The 19,730-nt window shown below is 30.6% G+C and overlaps 1 protein-coding gene across 7 annotated transcripts in view; it reads left to right on the top strand.

The window, feature by feature from the left end:
- The window catches only part of LOC119604173 (transcription factor SPT20 homolog), a 329,355-nt gene that overhangs the window by 297,460 nt on the left and 12,165 nt on the right, over window positions 1-19,730 (top strand). For all 7 annotated transcript variants that reach the window (XM_037956656.1, XM_037956661.1, XM_037956653.1 and 4 more), the window contains exon 5: window positions 16,097-19,668. In XM_037956656.1, the coding sequence (XP_037812584.1) occupies window positions 16,097-19,668 (3,572 nt within the window). The remainder of the gene's footprint in view (window positions 1-16,096; window positions 19,669-19,730) is intronic.

Raw genomic sequence — 19,730 nt, 5'->3', positions numbered from 1 at the left:
GGTAAAAAAGTGAATTCTTTCAGAATAATGATGTTAGGATACCATACAGTAGGAAAAAGAAATATACACGCCTGGTACCAAATTGACACCAAAGTGTTTATAATTTTTCAATACATCAGTTGTCAGAGTATATACTTACGTACGACAACACTATGTACAATTCGTTGTCGAAATCCAAATTTTACACACATCCGTTATCTAAATGTTAACAAACGTGGTAAGCTCACTATTGACAACGGATCGGGCCTCACTTTTATAGTCAACAGTTTGGACTTTCAGATGACATAACAAATTTAATAAGTAAAGTTGTCTTCGCGCTGATATAGCGGCTCAATATGATATCTGTAAAACCTGTTGTGATGGATAAATTTAGTGGTAGGATTAGAAATCAGAGCTGCTCAATCCTTTAGGACACATAGGATTACGGGCACAACTACACAAATTAGAAGTTCGGATTCAGATGAACGTAGAACACGTGGAAAGTACAGTGGAACTCTGGAGCACTTTCTTTGTCATTGTCACGCTTTCGTCTTTACTAGATCCAAATATCTTGGGAGTGATATTATTCCGGATATAACATCCCTCACAAACAGCGATTGTGAAGATTGAAGAAACAGCTAATAGGTGAAAAGTTACAATCATTTGAAAAAAACTCTGTATGACCAAAATGTCCAACTTTGACTCCCTCTAACTGCGGCAGTTCTTGACAAATAAAGCTAAAAATTTGTGTCTGGCCTACTATCCAACAGTACTGACTAAATCGAAAGACATCGCTTATAAAAGTTGACACGAAATTGCTATATTTTAAAATTTTCTTCAAACTTTTTGAATGTCAAAAATACTTTATCCCCTACACAATACATACATAACTACAATTCTTTTAAAATTTAAAACATTTGTGGTGGTAGAAAGCTCATCCTTCTCACTTAAAACAAAAATCGTATTGAATTTGAAATATTCAATAAAATATTTTATGTGTACATAAAAGATGGTTAAAGGTAAATAAAACTGGAAGTATAAAAGTTAATGTTGACTGGGATTTGATAATGCACAATCACAATCACCCCTAAAATAAAATAAAACATACTAACACGCACACACCGCTCGTATATAAAACAAGCTTTAGAACGTGCAGGCACTTGAGGACTTGATTTTTATTTCGTTTTTTTGTTTCCTTCTTCAAGTACTCGACTGATATTCAAATGTTGCTTCCTGTACTCACAAAATGAGAAGGTCAGAAAAGTTTTGTCGGTTAATAAACTCTATTGATTTCAAAGTTGTTTATTTATAAAAGATTAATATTTTCCAATTTGCTAACAATTCAAGTGAAAATATATACCTACAATCAAAATTACACAATCTCTATAAAGTCGAAATTTCTAAAATTATTGCCAAAGTTAAATAGATGGTTTTTCAGGCACACGTACGCACAATTTTGATTTATGAAATTTGATGATTAGTTGGTGGCCAACAAATAACATAAACATCCTTTTGTGCCTTAAACTCTAAAGTAAAGGATCAAAGTAAGTTTTGTAGAAAAGTTTTGCCTTAAAGGTTTTGAGAATTTATTATTAAGTAGACAAGATTTTAAAAGGTAAAATATTTATGTAGCTATTAATAAAGTTGGCTAAATATTAAGTATACTTTTAGTATGAAACAAATTATTAATTTCTTGTTACTGATATGTAAAATTTTTAATAAAGCACTTTCTATTAAAAAAAGAGAAAGTTTTACTGCCTTTCCAGACTTAATTTAAAAGTTATGTAAGTAAAATTGTCTACATAGCTTACATTTTCCAACAATAAAATTAAGTAAAGCACACTTTAAGGCTTTTATTAGTAAAACAAATTAAAGCATATTTTAAGGCGTTTTTAAATGATTTTTTTAATACTACAGTTAAAACGAAATAAAATATTTTCTCGTAAAGCAAATATTTTACTGTTTATAAAAATAAAACGTGTCAAAAGCAATTTATTTCTTTAGAATCAAACATAAACCGGAAACGGAAGTAAAGTGCACTCAACTTAACTGCACAAACACATTTACTGGAAATTTTTGCTAAGAACATAACAACTACATACGTACAACATGCAACAACAATAGCATTAACAAATGCAAAAAATAAGTATTTGCGGTACGAATAGAAACTAGAATAGAAACATGAAAATAAATACACAAGTCATTAGCACCCAGGACTTTGGCAGACAGGAAAAACAGGATGAATAAATAGGACTCATTGCATGTAGCCACAGATAAAATGAAGAGTGCGAGAAATACTAAAACAAATGTCATGCGTTATAAAAGGATTTAAATACATATTTAGAGGCAAACATAAAGAGTGCGATATAATTTTCAAAACAATAAATAAGAAAATTACAGAATCGCATGTTATGTTTATAAGAGAAATTAAAAAAAATCCTAAACAATTACATAAACCTTTTGTAGAAGGAAACAAAATTTTAAAAAATTTTTACCAATTTTTTAAGCTTTTTAATAATTTAAACTTTAAAAACTCTTACAATATAAACTGTGATAACATCTAAACTCTCTTATAAATATGTATTATTTCTAACACTTTATCCATAAATTACCCTTAAGCTTAAAACGTTCTAGTTTATTTATTTATTTATTTAACTTAAGGGTGAGAAGTATGCTTTTAGGGGCATTATTTGTTAGCATCAAAGATTTTAGCGTTTAATGTATTTAGCTGTATAAATAAACCAAATACAATATTTAGAAAAAGGAAACAAAAGCTTTACTTTGTGGCACACAGTTTTTGAATTTTAATTAAGCTTTCTACACAAAGCAATTGCTAATTGAAATGTATAGAAAAAAAAACCTCAAAGGTATTGAAAAATATATAAAACACCACGAAAAAAAGAAAAACAAACAAACAAATAAACAAATCCATAGAGGTAAATAATAAAATACAACAAAAATAATTGAAAAAGCAACAGTCAACACTTGAAAATATTTTGAACAACAAATGTTCTAACACCTAAAGGTATGCTTTGATTTATGTGGATGCTTGTTAGCCGTAAAGTATACTTTGGAAAAAAACGAATAAAATAAATGTAATTAGCTTACAACTTGAATGTTTGTTTTTTAAGCTAATGTATCATTAGATATTATCATAAAGATGTAATTTCCCTTAGGAAAAGGGTACCGACATAAATCTCAAAACATTTCTAAAGGAATATTTTTAGCTAAGAATAACTCTATATACATATATGTATATAGAAGAGTAGTTTTACTGAACTAGAGTCATGAAATTTTGACAGTAGATTTGTTTTTGGTTATGCAGATCCACTAAGGGGGGATTTTAGGAAATTTTTTAATTTATGGGGAAAAAAGGGAAAAAACAGGTAAAACTGGTTTTCTTAATTATATTTCACAATATTAGAGATACAAGAAAGATTTTAAATGCACCTGTACTACTCTTTAAATCAGCAGATGGGTGTCTGGTATTTTTTTGAAATTCGTACTTTTAAGAGTGAAAATATGTAACAAATGTGATTTTGGTACCTTTTTTTGACCTTTATAACTTTTTAACTAATAAACGTAATAAAATGTTTGTAAATATTTTGGATATACAAATCTTCCAAAATTATAAGACACCTATTTTGTACTTTTTTAAAATTCAGTACTTTTTGGGTGTAAAAGGGAGAAATCTTGTATTTTTGGTACATTAAGAAAACTATTTCGACTTATTGAGGTATACCTATTAAATTACGTACTAACTCCAAAGTACCAAAAAGGGGAAAAATTTAATTAATTAATTAATTTACTCACACAAAATAAGCTATTGGTACATTATTTTGGAATTCGGGTACTAAGGTCTATATAGGACCAAATTCGGGTAAATTGTTTGGTACTCTTTGAAAGGACAATTTTTCTGGAACAAATTAATGCAGATTTGAATCGTTTGAGTTTTATCTGCGATATATAGATTTAAAAGTCTATTCGTAGACTAAAAGGGGGAAAATCGTACTCTTTTTATTAGTACTTCCCACAAAGGTAGAATTTATTTGGTACTTTTTTCTTCAAATGATACTATGTTTTATGGTATGAGTTCAAAACACACGATTATTAAACATACTCAGTGCTTTTTGAATATGAGAGAACTTTTTAGTACTTTTTATCTCTCAAATTATATTTTTTTAATTTTCTAAGATATTCTACCTAGAAAGATAAATTTGAACATACATGGTCCTGACTGAATAATAATCTGTAAGTGGGGACTCTCTTTAAAGGGGAACCGGAACACATGACATGTTGAACATGTGGATGCTAAACGAATGAAATTAAAAATACACTCTAATTATTGAATGCGAATTTATTCACATGATAATATTCGATAATATTGAATATAAAAAAGGAAGCATTAAAAAAACGTTCCGATCGATCAATATTAAACCTTTTTATAAAAAGTTTCTGAATTATTTTACTTAAAAAAAATCTATTGCATAATTTCAGGATTTTATTTAACAACAAAACTATAGCATAGTTTTAGTTATTATAAAATAAAACCAAATATTATATGTAAATATTGGAATTTAGTTGACTATAATTTTTATTTATTATAAATAATGATTTTATTTAAATCCTCTTTATTTAAATACACACATATTTTTTTTTGGGCAATTTAATTTCCAGCTTAGCAAATACTCGTACACTAATAATTTACTACAAATAAAATCTAATATTTAAAAATTTACTGTCTGCAATTGTTTATCCCCAAGGGATTGCATTAGCGAAATATTTATAACAAATTGATTTTGAAATCTAAATAAAACGACAATAAAAAAATGTTTAGCTTTAGCAAGCGCACCACAAAATCCCACAAATCAACGAAATAAAAATTAACAACATATGAAAAGTATCATACACAATTTAAACTCTTAGGGATTTACATATTAAATTACTTTAAAAATTTGTGTGTAACACAAAAAATTAAAAAAAAACACACATTTTTAATCTATGAAAATTGTATTTTTATTTTACACCACAAAATCCCTTTCATAAATAAATATTTGAACACAAAAAAAGTAGTAATATGTATAACTATGGAGTATGAGTATGAAAAAAATTATAAAATATTTTACATAAATCAACTAAAAAAAGTGAAAATGTTTAATTAAATTGCAAAAATAAACATACAGAGCAAAAACTAGATAATGTCTTTCACTTGTAATTACTTACCTAACAACATACTTTTCAATGGCTGGATTATATATAAGTAGTCTAATATGGTCTTACTAATAATGAGTTATATAAATACTTTCTAATTCATTAATCACCTTGCTAGTGAAGATATAGAAGCTGTATACATTTTTTCGTGCGATTTACATTGACTACTGGGTAATGGCTTTCAACTGTAATTACCTACCTAACAACATACTTTTCAATGACTACTACATATGGTCTGGATTATATAGAAGTAGTCAAATAAGGTCTTACTAATTCATTAGTCATCTTGCCAGTGAAGATACAGATGATGTATACGTTTATTCATGTGATTTACAATGACTACTTATTTGGTAATGAAATTTTTTACTGGGACCATTATTAGTTCTAGAACTCATTTTTATATATCTGGAAAACCTGATGCGACTGAAATCAGCGCTGCTTAATACTTTAGAAAAATATACTTTGGTCTCTGGGTTAAAAATTTGTTGACCTATGTTATTTAATGTCTGAGGGCACAACTACACAAATTGAAAGTGCGAATTCAGTTGAATGTAGAGACAGTGAAACACGGAAGAGCTTTTGTATCGCTTTCGTCGATACAAGATCCAAATATCTTGATAGTGATATTATTCCGGATATAACGTCCCTCTTAAACTTAGCATACTTATAACAGCTTTCGAAAAATTCGTAATATTTCCACAAAAATTCTGTAATGACTTATACTTACACAGCAACTTACTTTTCAATTCCTACTACATACAGAGTGCATTATTGTTAAGTAATCTTATAATCACTTACATATAATCAGATACGTAAGTACTTTATTTTGAATTTTGCGCCAGCAACACAGATACCCAGCAAAAACATTCATTATCTAGTAAGCTAGAAAGTAATATTGGAATCACGTGGAATCTAATTACTCTTGGGGTAATAATAATATGTACCTACCTTAAACAAATGAATAAATGGTTACTAATCTGATTACAAAAACTCTGTTACAAATTGCAAATAAAAATATTCCTCAGCCGGGATTTAAACCCAAACATTCAGTTGTTTTCTGTGTTTCTCACTCCAGCCGCTTACTAGATGCTCAATTAATTTGTTGCTTTCTGTGATTTTGAGAACGGTTTTTTACATAAAAATATAAATGAATGCCATTTTGTAAAAAATAAACGGCAGGGCTCGAACCACGAACCACCTCTTTGTTAAATGAACGCCCCTTTTCCAGTAATAACCTATTCAGCTAAATGAAATAATGTGGATGATAATGAGCACTAATTACCAAGTAATGTATGAAATAACTACTGGTCATAACTATTAATTTCAAATGTTTTGCTGGGTAATAGCACAGCCCGACAAAAATAAAAATATCAATAACCCGAGAGCATGATATTTCGAAGAAGAAAGGTGATATGTCAGATGTTGCTTTTATTTTAAAGTTGACAGAATGGACTTTCAGATGACATAGAACATATTATAAATAAAGATGTCTTGGCGCTCTTACAACGTCTCAAGTAGATCCAAAAATTGCGATTTTCAAACTTAAGGACACGATATCTCAAATCCCAGATCCTTTATAAAAGTATACTTGTTGTCTGGATTAAAAATTTATCGGTCTATTTGACTCTCAATAAAATAACTAAGCGGTGGTGTTTTGAGTAAGGCAGAACTAACCACAAGAGGTCCAGGTTCGTATTATGTGTGAGCAATTTTTCCAATGTGCTCATCGTGTTAAAATTTTAAGTTACAATGCCAATGAATAAGAAGTGAAAAGCGCCTTTTTTTTGGTTTTTCAGTAAGGGTACCAATGTAGAGCAAGTGCCCAAAAACTGGTTTCTTGAAAACTCTTTAGAAATGCTGGAAAGTCACAACAATTTTCCACATAACGAATTTCAGAAATTATTGCTAATCTAGAAACTGAGGTTTGCACCGGTTCTGGAACCAAAAATTTTTTGGCCAATTATTGTTTTATAGGAACTTTACTAAAAATTTTGTTTTTAGTCCTACATGGAAAATGTTTTTATTGAAAATCTTATTCGAATTCCCAAACTGGTCTTGATTGGTTTAACATTTTCGAAAATGTTTCCTACAAAGAATAAACGTTTCCTATTATTTAAATATTTATAAAGAAATGAAAAATATTAAAAAACATAACTATTATATGTTATCTATAAAAATATTGTTGAACAAATTAAATTTACAAATTGAATTTTTTTCCTTTCTCTTTCTCTCTCTTACAACTTTAACATACCAATATTTTTACACACAAAATTTATGGAGTGTGAATAAATGCCTTAGGGGAGTTCGACATAATTCCCGCTGTCTGTCCTTCAGTCTGGCTGTATGTTGTTAAAGTGTTAGAAAATTTATGTTAACCGATTTTACATTGTACAGAAAATACAACACAGTGTATAAACACATATGTGTAATATTATTATTTTTTTCCAAATACTTTTTATTAAGCATGTTAAAATTGAATTTATAAATTTTTTCTGATTCATTTATTTTTCATACACATTGCATTTGTTTTGTGTTTATTTGTTTAATTGTTTTCAGCATAATATCATTATTTTTAAATATTTTATCATGTTTTTATTTAAATACGCATTTTATAGAAGTTGTAATGAAATGATATTTTTAAATCAACAATAATTATTAAAATAAATTGAATTGTAGTCTGCAAATGTAGACTTTATTGTCGTTCTTTCTGTTTGTTTGTTTGTTTGCAATTGTAATTGTATTTTAATGGAAATGCGGATGTACTAATTAACTGTTGTGTTGATTATTATTTTATGATCATTTGAGCACTGACAGAAAATATACATATGTTCAAAAATTTTCCTAAAGGACTTTATATGGAAATAATAAAATGTACAATATTTGGCTGGGCTTAATACATCTTTCAAGAATGTCTATTTACATATGTAACTCTAGAAATTATATCATATAGCAAAATGCCTCCTTATCAACTTTATTTAGATCTTAAAAATCTAAAAGTAAACTTTAAATTGAAAAAATATATTTAAACTCATTCAAAAAAAAAACACATGATTCATCAAAAATCAAACCACCGTATAATGTTAATAGAAACGATAGGAAAAAAAACCCTACACTCCCGTATATACAAATTCTAAAATAAGGACTTATTTAACAAACAATACACAAAATTAACATAAATTTGCATAAAAGCAAACAACAACAATATTAGACTCCTGTAAAAGACAAAAAACAACACAATAAAAATAACGAAAAAATCACGCAACATACAACAAACAATGAAATGAACACGGACCTGAGAGAACAGAGAAAGAGTAACACAACAGAAAAAACTTTTAGTTGCATGTACAATAATTAACCCATGTCAGCAAGAATGTATTAAATACTTTTATATATATGTGTGAGTATGTGTTCTCCAAAAGGATCCTTTAGTATGTTGAGGTCGTTATTATTGTTAATGTCGTGTAAGCATTTGCTAAATAAGCACAAAAATGCTTAATATTTGTAGAGGTTTTCACAGGTCTATAATATGAACAACAACAGCAAAAACAATAGGAAAAAAATTTTTCATATAACAACAAATTGTGGTCGACCAAGAACAAGACCAACATTTGCAATATGGTACTTAAATATCAACCACATACACCGGCACGTTCATACTTAGACTCTCACTTACTCACGGGTGTCGTTGAAATTGGAAAATCTTTTGGAAAATTGTTGCTACGAAAATAATAGAAAAGCTAAATATGTCTAAAGCAGCTTAGGAGAATCTTAAATTCAACCTGACCTTATGAGAAGTAAATGAAAAGTATGATATCATAAAAAAAAAATCAGTTTTAGTGAAAAAAAAGGATCCAAACCCTAATTTTTTATGTGGAATAGGGTTTGAGTGGTAAGATTTCTATCTTATTTGCAGAATTATTTGTATGTACATGAAATTTAGTCTTTCTTTTTTTAATTTTAATAAAATTTTGTGAGAAAATCAAACGCCAAAGTATTCCTGAAAAGTGTCATATCTAGTATTATCGTATTATATTGCCATGTCAAAGTAACACTGTTTATTACAGCAGTCACTGTCCTAGTTCTATAGTGGGGGGGGGGTTATTATCCGTTTATGCTGATATTAGTAACACCCTATAATATTGATTCTACACCCACCTTAAAGTATAGCATTCGACTCAGATTCACTTTCTGAGTCGACTTAGCTATGTCCATCCGTCCGTCTGTATGTCAATGTAAACTATATACGCACGCTACTGGTCGCAATTTTGATGATAATTTGATGAAATTTGGAACATTCCCAAGCACAAGGTAAAAAACAAACTAAATGCTTTATTATTAAAACATAACCCTTACTTTTAACATACGCAATGGTGTAGGCCATCATATGGTCCGCCATGCCCGACTATACATTCATACTTGTTATACCCTTCACCTTCGTGACTAGGGTATATATAAGTTTGTCATTCTGTTTGTAATTTATACAATATAATTTTCCGATCCTATAAATTAAGTATGTAGACCCCGGATTAAGTGAGACCTATAAAAGGGGAATTTTTGGTACTTTTTCGTTCTACAAAAGGTACTTTTTGAATTTTATATAATATTGAACCTAGAAACATGTAATTTAGCATGTAGGGCCCAGATTAGGTGAGAATACATAAAAGGGGACTTTTTGGTAATTTTTTTTTATTCTATAAAAGTTACTTTTTTTATAATATTGAACCTAGAAACATTAGGTAAGAACCTATTAAACGTTCTACAAAAGGTACCTTTTGAATTTTCTATAATATTGAACCTATAAACATCAAATTAAGTATGTGGAGCCCGGATTAAATGACAACCTATAGAAGGGGACTTTTTGGTACCTTTTCGTTCTAAAAAGTTACCTTTTGAATTTTCTATAATATTGAACCACGGAACATTAAATTAAGTATGTAGAGCCCGGATTAAGTGAGAACACATAAAAGGCACTTTGGCACTTTTTCGTTCTACAAAACCTACTTTTTGAATTTTCTATAATATTGAACCTAGAAACATGATATTTAGCATGTAGGCCCCGGATTAGGTGAGAACCAATAAAAGGGGATTGTTTGGTACTTTTCGTTCTTTTTTCATACTTTTTGAAATTTCTATAATATTGAACCTAAAAACATGTAGAGCCCGGATAAGGTTAGAACCTATAAAAAGGGACTTTTTGGTACTTTTTCGTTCTATAAAAGGTTCCTTTTGAAATTTCTATAATATTGAACCTAGAACCATGAAATTAAGTATGTAGAGCCTGGATTAGGTGAGAACCTATAAAAAGCACTTTTTGGTACTTTTTCGTTTATAAAAGGAAGTTTTCGAATTTTCTATAATATTGAACCTAGAAACATGAAATTAAGTATGTAGAGCCCGGATTAAGTGAGAATTAATAAAAAGGGACTTTTTAGTACTTTTTCGTTCTACAAAAGGTACTTTTTGAATTTTCAATAATATGGAACCCAGAAACATGAAATTAAGCATGTAGAACTTTTTGGTAATTTTTTGTTCTTTAAAAGGTACCTTTTGAATTTTCTATAATATTGAAACTAGAAACATTAAATTAAGCATGTAGAGCCCAGAGTAAGGGGGAACATGAAGTTAATACAAATCTGGAGGAAACGACTTTTTTCTACTTTTTTGTTCTATGACTGGTATAGTCTTTGGTTTTTATGCACATACGCAACATCCTGTTTGAACGAAAATCTAGAAAAGGGTACTTTCTGGTACTTTTTCGTTTTACAACTGGTATTTTTTAATTTTTTTTAAATACTTTTTTGTAATGACTATATTTTTTTAACACATCATGGTGAAGGTTATATAATATTCGCCACAGCCGAATACAGAACTCTTACTTGTTTTTTAATTGCAATCTAATACAGTTTAAGTGATTTAAAATTCCAGCAACATTTTTCAAAATAAATTTTTGCTGGAACCTACCTTCAAATGACAGATATACTACTATGCAAACCTTTAACCTAACCTCCAATGTTAAAAATATTTACTTGTAAATAGAAATCTTCAAGTTTTACTTAGTTTATAGAATATTAAATTTTTTCCTAAAAACAAAAACATATTTTAATTGGAAACAAAATTTTAGATCATAATGCACAAGAATTGTTTACAACATGCTACACAAACTAAAATTGTCGTTCTTTTCCCCTAATTTTTGGTAATAATCATAATAACTGGCTGTTTACCGGAGGCAATTTATGTATAGAAATTGACCAAAACATATTTAAACACCCTCTATGAATATTTTTGTCAAAACATAAAAAGAAAGGTGTGTTTAATTCATAAACAACAATATATGTATGTATGTATATTTTATTTCTAAATAACATAAAAGGCATGTATGTTTATATAAATACACATTTCAAAACTGTCCCCCTCTTGCAACCTCAATTTTTTACATATATATTTTTTTTTTTTTTTTTTGTTTAATAAATAATGGCCATATTGGCACCTTTATTGTTGTTCACTTGAATTCCCTGATTCTACTGATTTACTTACTTAGTTGTTTGTGAGTAAGGCCCAAATACAATACCTACTGGTATGAGTTTTTATATATATCACACACACATATGTATTTTAGTTTGATTGTAAATATGTAGGACCCTTTTTTCTCTGGGTTGTATGTTGCAGTGGCAATTATTATTATTAAAAGGTGCCAAACTGCTTTTGTTGTGGTTTTATTTAAGTTTTTACCCTGTAGTTATTTAATTTTTTTGCTTTTCGTGTAATAAGTTTATATAGTTGATACTTTTGTGGTTAATAAATAACTTTATATTTATTATAGTTTATGTTTTTGTACGTGTTTTTATTTATTTCATTTAATTCTTTTTTTTTTGTTATTATTTGTTTTTCTTTTTGGTGTTTTTGTTTATGGCCTTGTTGTAGTATTGTCATTTAGTGATTAATGACTTGTTGGTGTTTAAAATGTCTGATGGCGTTATATTTTTTCTACACACGTAAACATTTTTTAACTAAATTCTGTAATTGTGTTAAATTACGGCAAAAGTGAATTGAAATATTGTGGTATTTAATTTTATAAAATACATATATTATTTGTGCACTTAATTTTAAAAAATTAGGTCTTCATTATTGGTTCTATTTGTTTAGCATTTGTGAATTCTAATTTTTCATAAAATATGCAATAAAATATTGGTTTCATTTCAAAAATTCACATTTCAATCACAATCAAATTTTAACCTTCTAATACTTACACTATTTGTTCCTGTTCAATATATTGAAATATTTTATATCTTCTCCACTTTCATTTCCTGTACACATCATTTAAACGGAAACACGAATTTTGAATTTCCTTTTAGTCGAATTTCAAAAATATAAAATCGTATACGTTTTACAACAAATAATGATTTATTATTTACCACCAAACATTTCAAAGATGTTTTATGGACCATGATTTTTTTATGCCACAATAATATTGACAAAATAAAATGACAAACTGGAAAAAAAAACACAAGCTTACACACAGTGTTTATGCTACCTGGCTATTAATCACATTTTTGCAAAATACAATAAAAAGGGAAAAGGACAGAGATCACTTAATAAGATGTGTGGTAACTTGTTGAACCAATAATTAAATTTTGTATTACTATATATTCCCTGATATTTTAAGTTATGTGCCGATTTTATGTTAAATATGTCAGATATAGAATATTTTGGCCCTTAGTTAGTTTAACTGAGTGCAGACCTTGGAATCCAAATACATACACATGAATACATAATGTTTTATGTTTAAATGAACATACTCGTACAACATTTCAGATGTCTGTTAACGCCAGTGGTGGTATGTGTCTTTTGAATCCGGTAAGAGTTCAATATTTACAATGCAGTCATGTGTAATATAAGAGTAAAAAGGTAAAAGTTTGTTTGTTGTTTTGACTGAATACATACATATGTATACAAACGTATATGAATTGAATACATACATACAAACATTCATATAAACATATTTATTCTCACTTACAAACATTTGCTTGTACCAATATACATGATTGAAGGATATGTTGATATAAATTTACACGCAAAAAAAAATTATAAATTTACAGGTGTAATATTAGAAATGTGTTATAAATTAATCTTGCTTAGCTTAAAAGCTGACAGTATTTGTCAAAGATAATATAAAGTAATTAATTGAATTCAAGAAACATGATGAAGTACAATAGGACACTTAAAATTACAGTTCAATCATTAGTAAAATTATTCCCGGTGTATACGTGATATTTGAGTTTATCATCGTACGTTTTATGTGCAGTAAATTAATTCTACTACTACTGCCTTTTCGCCTTCATATGTACGTGTAAATAAAACATGAAATCGCAAAATTGTGAAAAGTTTCCATAAAAGCAATCAATTAAACTTTAGATCGATATAAAATGTACCACCCATCCACCAAACAGCCATCATCAATTCCAACAGCAACAAGAAAAAAACATCAATGAAAGATACATACATACATACATACATGCAATATTGACAAAATGTGAACAAAAGGATGCAGTCAGTGAAAACTTTATTGTTATTTTTATCCTTTTTTCGTGGGTTTAATCGAAAAAAGTAATTTTATTGTTCGAGTTTTAATAAAAATAGTTCAAACTAAATTATTATGTGGAGTCAAATCAACAATCAAAATAGTATTTTCTATGCTTAACCAGTAAAGTGAAAACAACTCAACCCACTAAAATACTAGTACTATACCCTTAAAGTGGTATCTGTTGTCTTCGGCAACAGCACCGAACTTATCAGACTATTAACCGACATTATATTTTGATTTTATATAAACTAATTCTATCTATGGTTATCGTGGTAGTTCGCTGCACGCGAACAGTCAAGGTGAGTCGAAGGGACTACGTTTTGACAAATTCTATCTATAAAAATAACAATATTCTAAATCAAATATAATCAATATTTTTTATTATAACGTTCCCTTCATCATAATAATAAAAACCGTCAGCACCCAACATATTATGAATATTTTGTCAATGGTTGTACTTTGTTCAAAATACCTTCTTAAACACGCTCTAGCGCCAATGAATAACATACAACTCAAACTTTAAATTAAATGCAAAAACAGAAATAGAAATATAAACGTAAAAAACTTACTGTAAGTATGTCTGTAAATAAACACGATTGTGATCAAAAGGTAAAAAATATAAATATGTATTGTGTGTTTGTTTGTATTTATTCCAAACCTTATCAATTTAAAAAAATCTTTGTGTTGTAATTAAAATAAACATTTACATTTGTGCTTTACAACACATACAATGTTTTTTTTTTTTTGGTTGGTCACTTTTTTTGTGCAGAAATTATTGAAAAATATTATTTGTATCTCATGCAGTTTGTATGAGTTTGGTATGAGTTACACATGCAATTATTTAAGCCTAAATAAACATTAATAAATATTTCAGTTTATTTATATGGTTTTCATACCTATGAAAGATATTTTTCTGAAAAAAAAAATATTTTTTTTTATAAAAAACACGATGACAAAATGTTAGTTAAGTTTGGTTGTGTTGAACAATTATGTTACTATATAAAAATGCTACTTTATTACAATGATTATACAGTACTAATCCTCTGTAATTGACGATGTATAGTGCATAATACACTATTGTCCAATTTTAAGAAACTCAATTTCCTTGATGTACATAATTTCTTAGAGTTTTTCAATCAGTTTTCTTGAAGAACGAAGTGCCTAGAATAGCACCGATCCCAAGAATTTTGATCTAATTTCGAAAGCCATGAGAATTTCGTCTATTACCGACAATATTTGGAAAGTTTAATATATCAAAGTTTTACTGTAAACATAATCAAATAGCAAGTGGTTGCTAGTAGTTGTTGTAAAAATGTGTAATATACAATTTAAATATGACTAAAAACATTTATGATATGTTGCACTAAAACCGTGCAAATGATTGCATGTTTCAGCTTTCATAAACTGCACTCAGCCAAATGTTTTTTTTTTTTTTTTTGCATATTTGTGTAGGTAGGATCGTGTGAGGGAATATGGTATTTAGCACTGAAGTGAAGTGCGTGCTGTAACAACACACTTTAAATACCAACCAGCCAGCCAGAATGTATGTATGTTGTTACTAACGACATATTGAATCAACTATAACTATAATTTGTCTGGCTGCTAACATGCTTCAAAATAAAACTAAAAAAAATCCATTAAACAGTAGATCCTTTAACAGTTCCAAGTAATATAGAGAATATTACAAATATTTGTCTGGATATTAAGGGAGTAGTGTAAAAAATTCTATAAACATTAAGCAAAAGCTTTTGCTGGATTCAATGCAATTTATGTGAACTTGTTACAAATTGCGTGTTTTCATTTCAAAATATACAAGTTTAATGATGTGTTTTTTTTTTTTCATAAATATTTTTTCGTAAATGCATTTTAAATATGTACAAATGTACGTTTGTAAGTATTCGTTCGACGAAATACCAGCTCGCTACATGCAACACTATTTACATACAAAGTTACATACATAGGCAAATAAATTTCAATTTAGTTTTCAAAAAGTATGCGTGTGAGTTGAAGTTTTTATCACAGCTTTTATTTGTGTATGAAATTTGCAAAGAGAGGTGGTATTTTCATAATTGTCAGTGGGTAATTTTTCAATTCAAATCAACAAAGGTAATAATTTATTCAAACTACTAAATATGTTTAGGTGTTACTAACTAACAAGTAAGGAAGGTGGCGATTTGTTAGGCGATAAGGAAATAATATTGAGTGAAAATATTTATTGAAACCATGATTAATTTTAGGAAAAATATAGGGGTTTGTCTGAAAATGAATGAATCAAAAAGTTTCAAATTATTAATTCCTACTTTTTCGTTATTCTTTTGCTTGCAGATGCCAAACGTAGAAAAGTTGCCAACACAGAGTCTATACTTGATAATAACAATGCCAATACAACATTTTCCCCCGCCACAACAACAACAACATCATCCACAACAGATTCAAAATCAATATTTACTTCAGATGTCAGTGGTTCTGGTGGACAGCAACAAACTAGTCATAATTCAACATTTAAAATGCTGCCACCCCTGCAGCAACAACAACAACAGCAGGAGCAGCACCAACAACAGTTGTCAAATCATCATCAACAACAACTGCAGCAACAACAGCAACAACAACAATATATGATAACAAATCCCACTTACAATAACAATGGCATGATGGAAAGTGCTAATAAAACATGGCCCAAAGATGATAGAATGTTACCAACGCCGGCAGCATCAGCCGCATTAACACAACATGAATCAGCAGCTTCATCGCACATGATGAATAGTGACAGTGAAAATATACAATGGTCATCGAATTTGTGTAATAAACCACAACTTACATGTCATACAAAGCAACAGCAGCAACAACTAACAACAACGTCAGCAGCTGATACCAATAATAAAGAACACCAACAGCATCAGAGACAGCAAATGGATCACACATCATTGTATAAAGATGACCTCAATGGTTATTTACAGCAACAAACGACATTGGTACACAATTCAATGATGAATTTAGAAACTGTTCAAGAGGAATCTGTGCCAGAAGGTGACCAAGAAGGTGAATTAGAAGAAGATGATGACGAGGAAAATGGACAAGATGATGAGGAGGAAGAAGGCGAGGAGGAAATAGATGGCGATGAAGAGGATAACGAAGAAAAACAGTGCTCACGTGAACAACTTGAAGAGGGTGAGATATTAAAACATGCCAACACTTTGACAGATTGCATTACCAATCAAGAGCTTGAGGATGAAATGGAAGAAGAAAATGCTGAAGAAGACCTTAATGAAGACGAACCTGAAGAAGATGAAGAAGAAGGGGAAGGTGATGAGGAAGAAGAAGATGGAGAGGAGGAGGAAGATGAAGATAATGACTGTGAAACCCAAACCGTTTTAAGTGAACAAACTGTGATTGATAAAACTTCTTTAGATGTTTCAAATAATAATAGCCTCTTAAATACTAACAATACTCTCAATTTCTACCAAATGCCAAATTCACAAAATCAAACTATAAAACAACATCATTTCACCAATATTCAAAATATTGTGTCACCTAGTCAAACTGCTATTTCGAATAAGTTTTCCTTTAGTAATTTAAAAAATTCAACACAAGTTACCCTTAACCCACAAAACACTCAGCAGAATCTCTTTAAACAGCAGCAACAGCAGTCCTCGGTTAGAACCCCTATTAAACTTATACCCACTGCTCAAGAATCTCCAGTTTCCTCTAGCACTTTGGGAGGACCACGTTCCACACCCGATCTACAACGCAAAACACCAGATAATACCAAAAAACCCGAGCAAGTGGGAGCTATATCCACAAGCAATGAAAGTCCAAAACCTTGTCCTGCTTCGCCGGCTGGTTCAATAGAATCAAGCAGTACCAAAATATCAAACTCCAAGGCAGCGCCTTCCCCCTTACCCTCACCTATTACAACGCTTCATTTGAAGCCCCAGCAACAAGGATCTCTGCAAAAACATCCTCAGCAAGTACGTATTTTAAGGCATATAAAGAATGCCGGTCAGATACAACAATTAACACAGCAGCAACCACATCGGCTAGTAGCCACTAATACTTCAAGAGCTACTGTCACCACCATCGCTGGCAGTAGAGGAGCAGCCACCACCACTACTACCACCTCCTCATCAGGACAGCGTATTAATCCTACAGCACCACCCACTGTAAATCAGAAAATACAGGCAACTGTGCAAAAAGTAACCGCCAATAGCACCACTAGCATACCTATCAGTCAACTGCAGCTGCAGCCATTGCTAAGGTCCAACGATAATACAGGAAATTCTCAAATTATTATGACTTCCACTGGTCAACTTATAGTTATGCCGTCCTCGAATAATAAACCACACATACAACAACAGCAGCAAGTGATAATTGCTAGTGGCAATGCGACAACAACTACACAATCACATGCAACAACAAATGTAATTATACAACAACAGGGCACTCAACAAATGGATGTCTTAAACAATACAGGACAATTGGCGACTGCTACACTGCAGCAGCAATCCAACGGTGGCTACATCGTCTCACAAACTGCAAACACGCAAGCTTCTACTACACAACTACAACCCACTACAGTCATTTTGAATTCGGGACAAAATCTAATTACTAACAATGGTACCAAAGTTCTAACAAATACCGGCAACATAATACACACAGCCGGTGCACAACCCATAATTACAACAGCAAATCAATTGCTTACCACACCATCAAATACAGGCAATGCCACAAATGTGTTGGGCCAACAGACAGTGGTATTGAATGCTCTACCTAATGGGGGCTATGTTATACAGCAACAACAACCACAAGTTACACAAGCGGCAACACAACCTCAGCAGCAACAATTTACCACCTTGGACAGTCAAGTAGTACAACATTTGGTGCAACAACCGGACGGACGTATTATAATAACATCTCAAAGTGATCCTAAAAGAAGACCTAAGAAACGAAAGACATCCCCTGTACCCACGGCCAATTCTACAAATATTACTACACAAATATCGCCTACAATACCAAATCAAACTGCTGCATTACTGCAGCAGCATGTAGCAAATTTGCAAGCTGCTACCCCTGCAGCTCAAGCAACAAATCAACCGCAAGTAGTGCAACTTACCACAGCACCAGCTGTAAATGCAGCTACTACAGCCACTTATCCGCAGCAGTTCCAATTGGGTAATGGCATACAGGGTATAGTGGTCAACAAACCGGCCTCAACAACCACAACTACACAACCTCAACAGATTTTACTGCAAAATGGTCAAATAATACAGCCAATGAATTTAATAGGTCAACAATTGATTTTACCCTCCGGTTTAGTTATGGCTCCCGATACTACGCTCTTGCAAATACAAAATGTTGGTTCCTGTGGACCAACCACCAATATACTCACTACTACACCACAAGGAACTATGATGTTGAGAGCAACTTCTCCACAAACCAATAAACAATTTATACAATCCACCACTACAGGGCAGCAATTCATTGTCGGCAGTAATGGCCAACTTAGTCCAATTGGTCAGATATATTCTACACCCATGGGTTTGGTAATGCCAGCCAGTACCCAACATAATCCAACAGCTACGGCAACTTTTGTACAGCAAAATGCCACCATACAAGTACAACAGCCACATCATCAAGTCTCTACGCCTCAGCATATAACACTGCAGGCCCTGCAGCAACATCAACAAAATCAACTTAATCAGCAACAACAGCAGCAGCAACATCATGTTGTTAGCAATCAAGTGGGTATTGTTTTGGAAACGGCTACATCCTCTACCACTTCACCCAATGCCCAGTTGGCTAATTCTCGTTCAGCGGCTGCTAGTCCTCCGGATACTACAACTCATAGTCCTAGAAGTCCTGAGCGACCACCAAGTCATCGCAGTGGTGGTAGTGATATGGTAAGTTTTTTTTTCGATTTTTAAGGTTATTTTTCATTTTGCTAAAATGATTTTAAATTTCT

Source organism: Lucilia sericata, unplaced genomic scaffold (genome assembly GCF_015586225.1).
Source record: "Lucilia sericata isolate MDLA Ls3-8-SP2 unplaced genomic scaffold, ASM1558622v1 Contig000012F_arrow, whole genome shotgun sequence".
NCBI lineage: Eukaryota > Metazoa > Arthropoda > Insecta > Diptera > Calliphoridae > Lucilia > Lucilia sericata.
The sequence above is the reverse complement of the archived record's forward strand: the minus strand, read 5'-3'. Positions and strand labels throughout refer to the sequence as shown.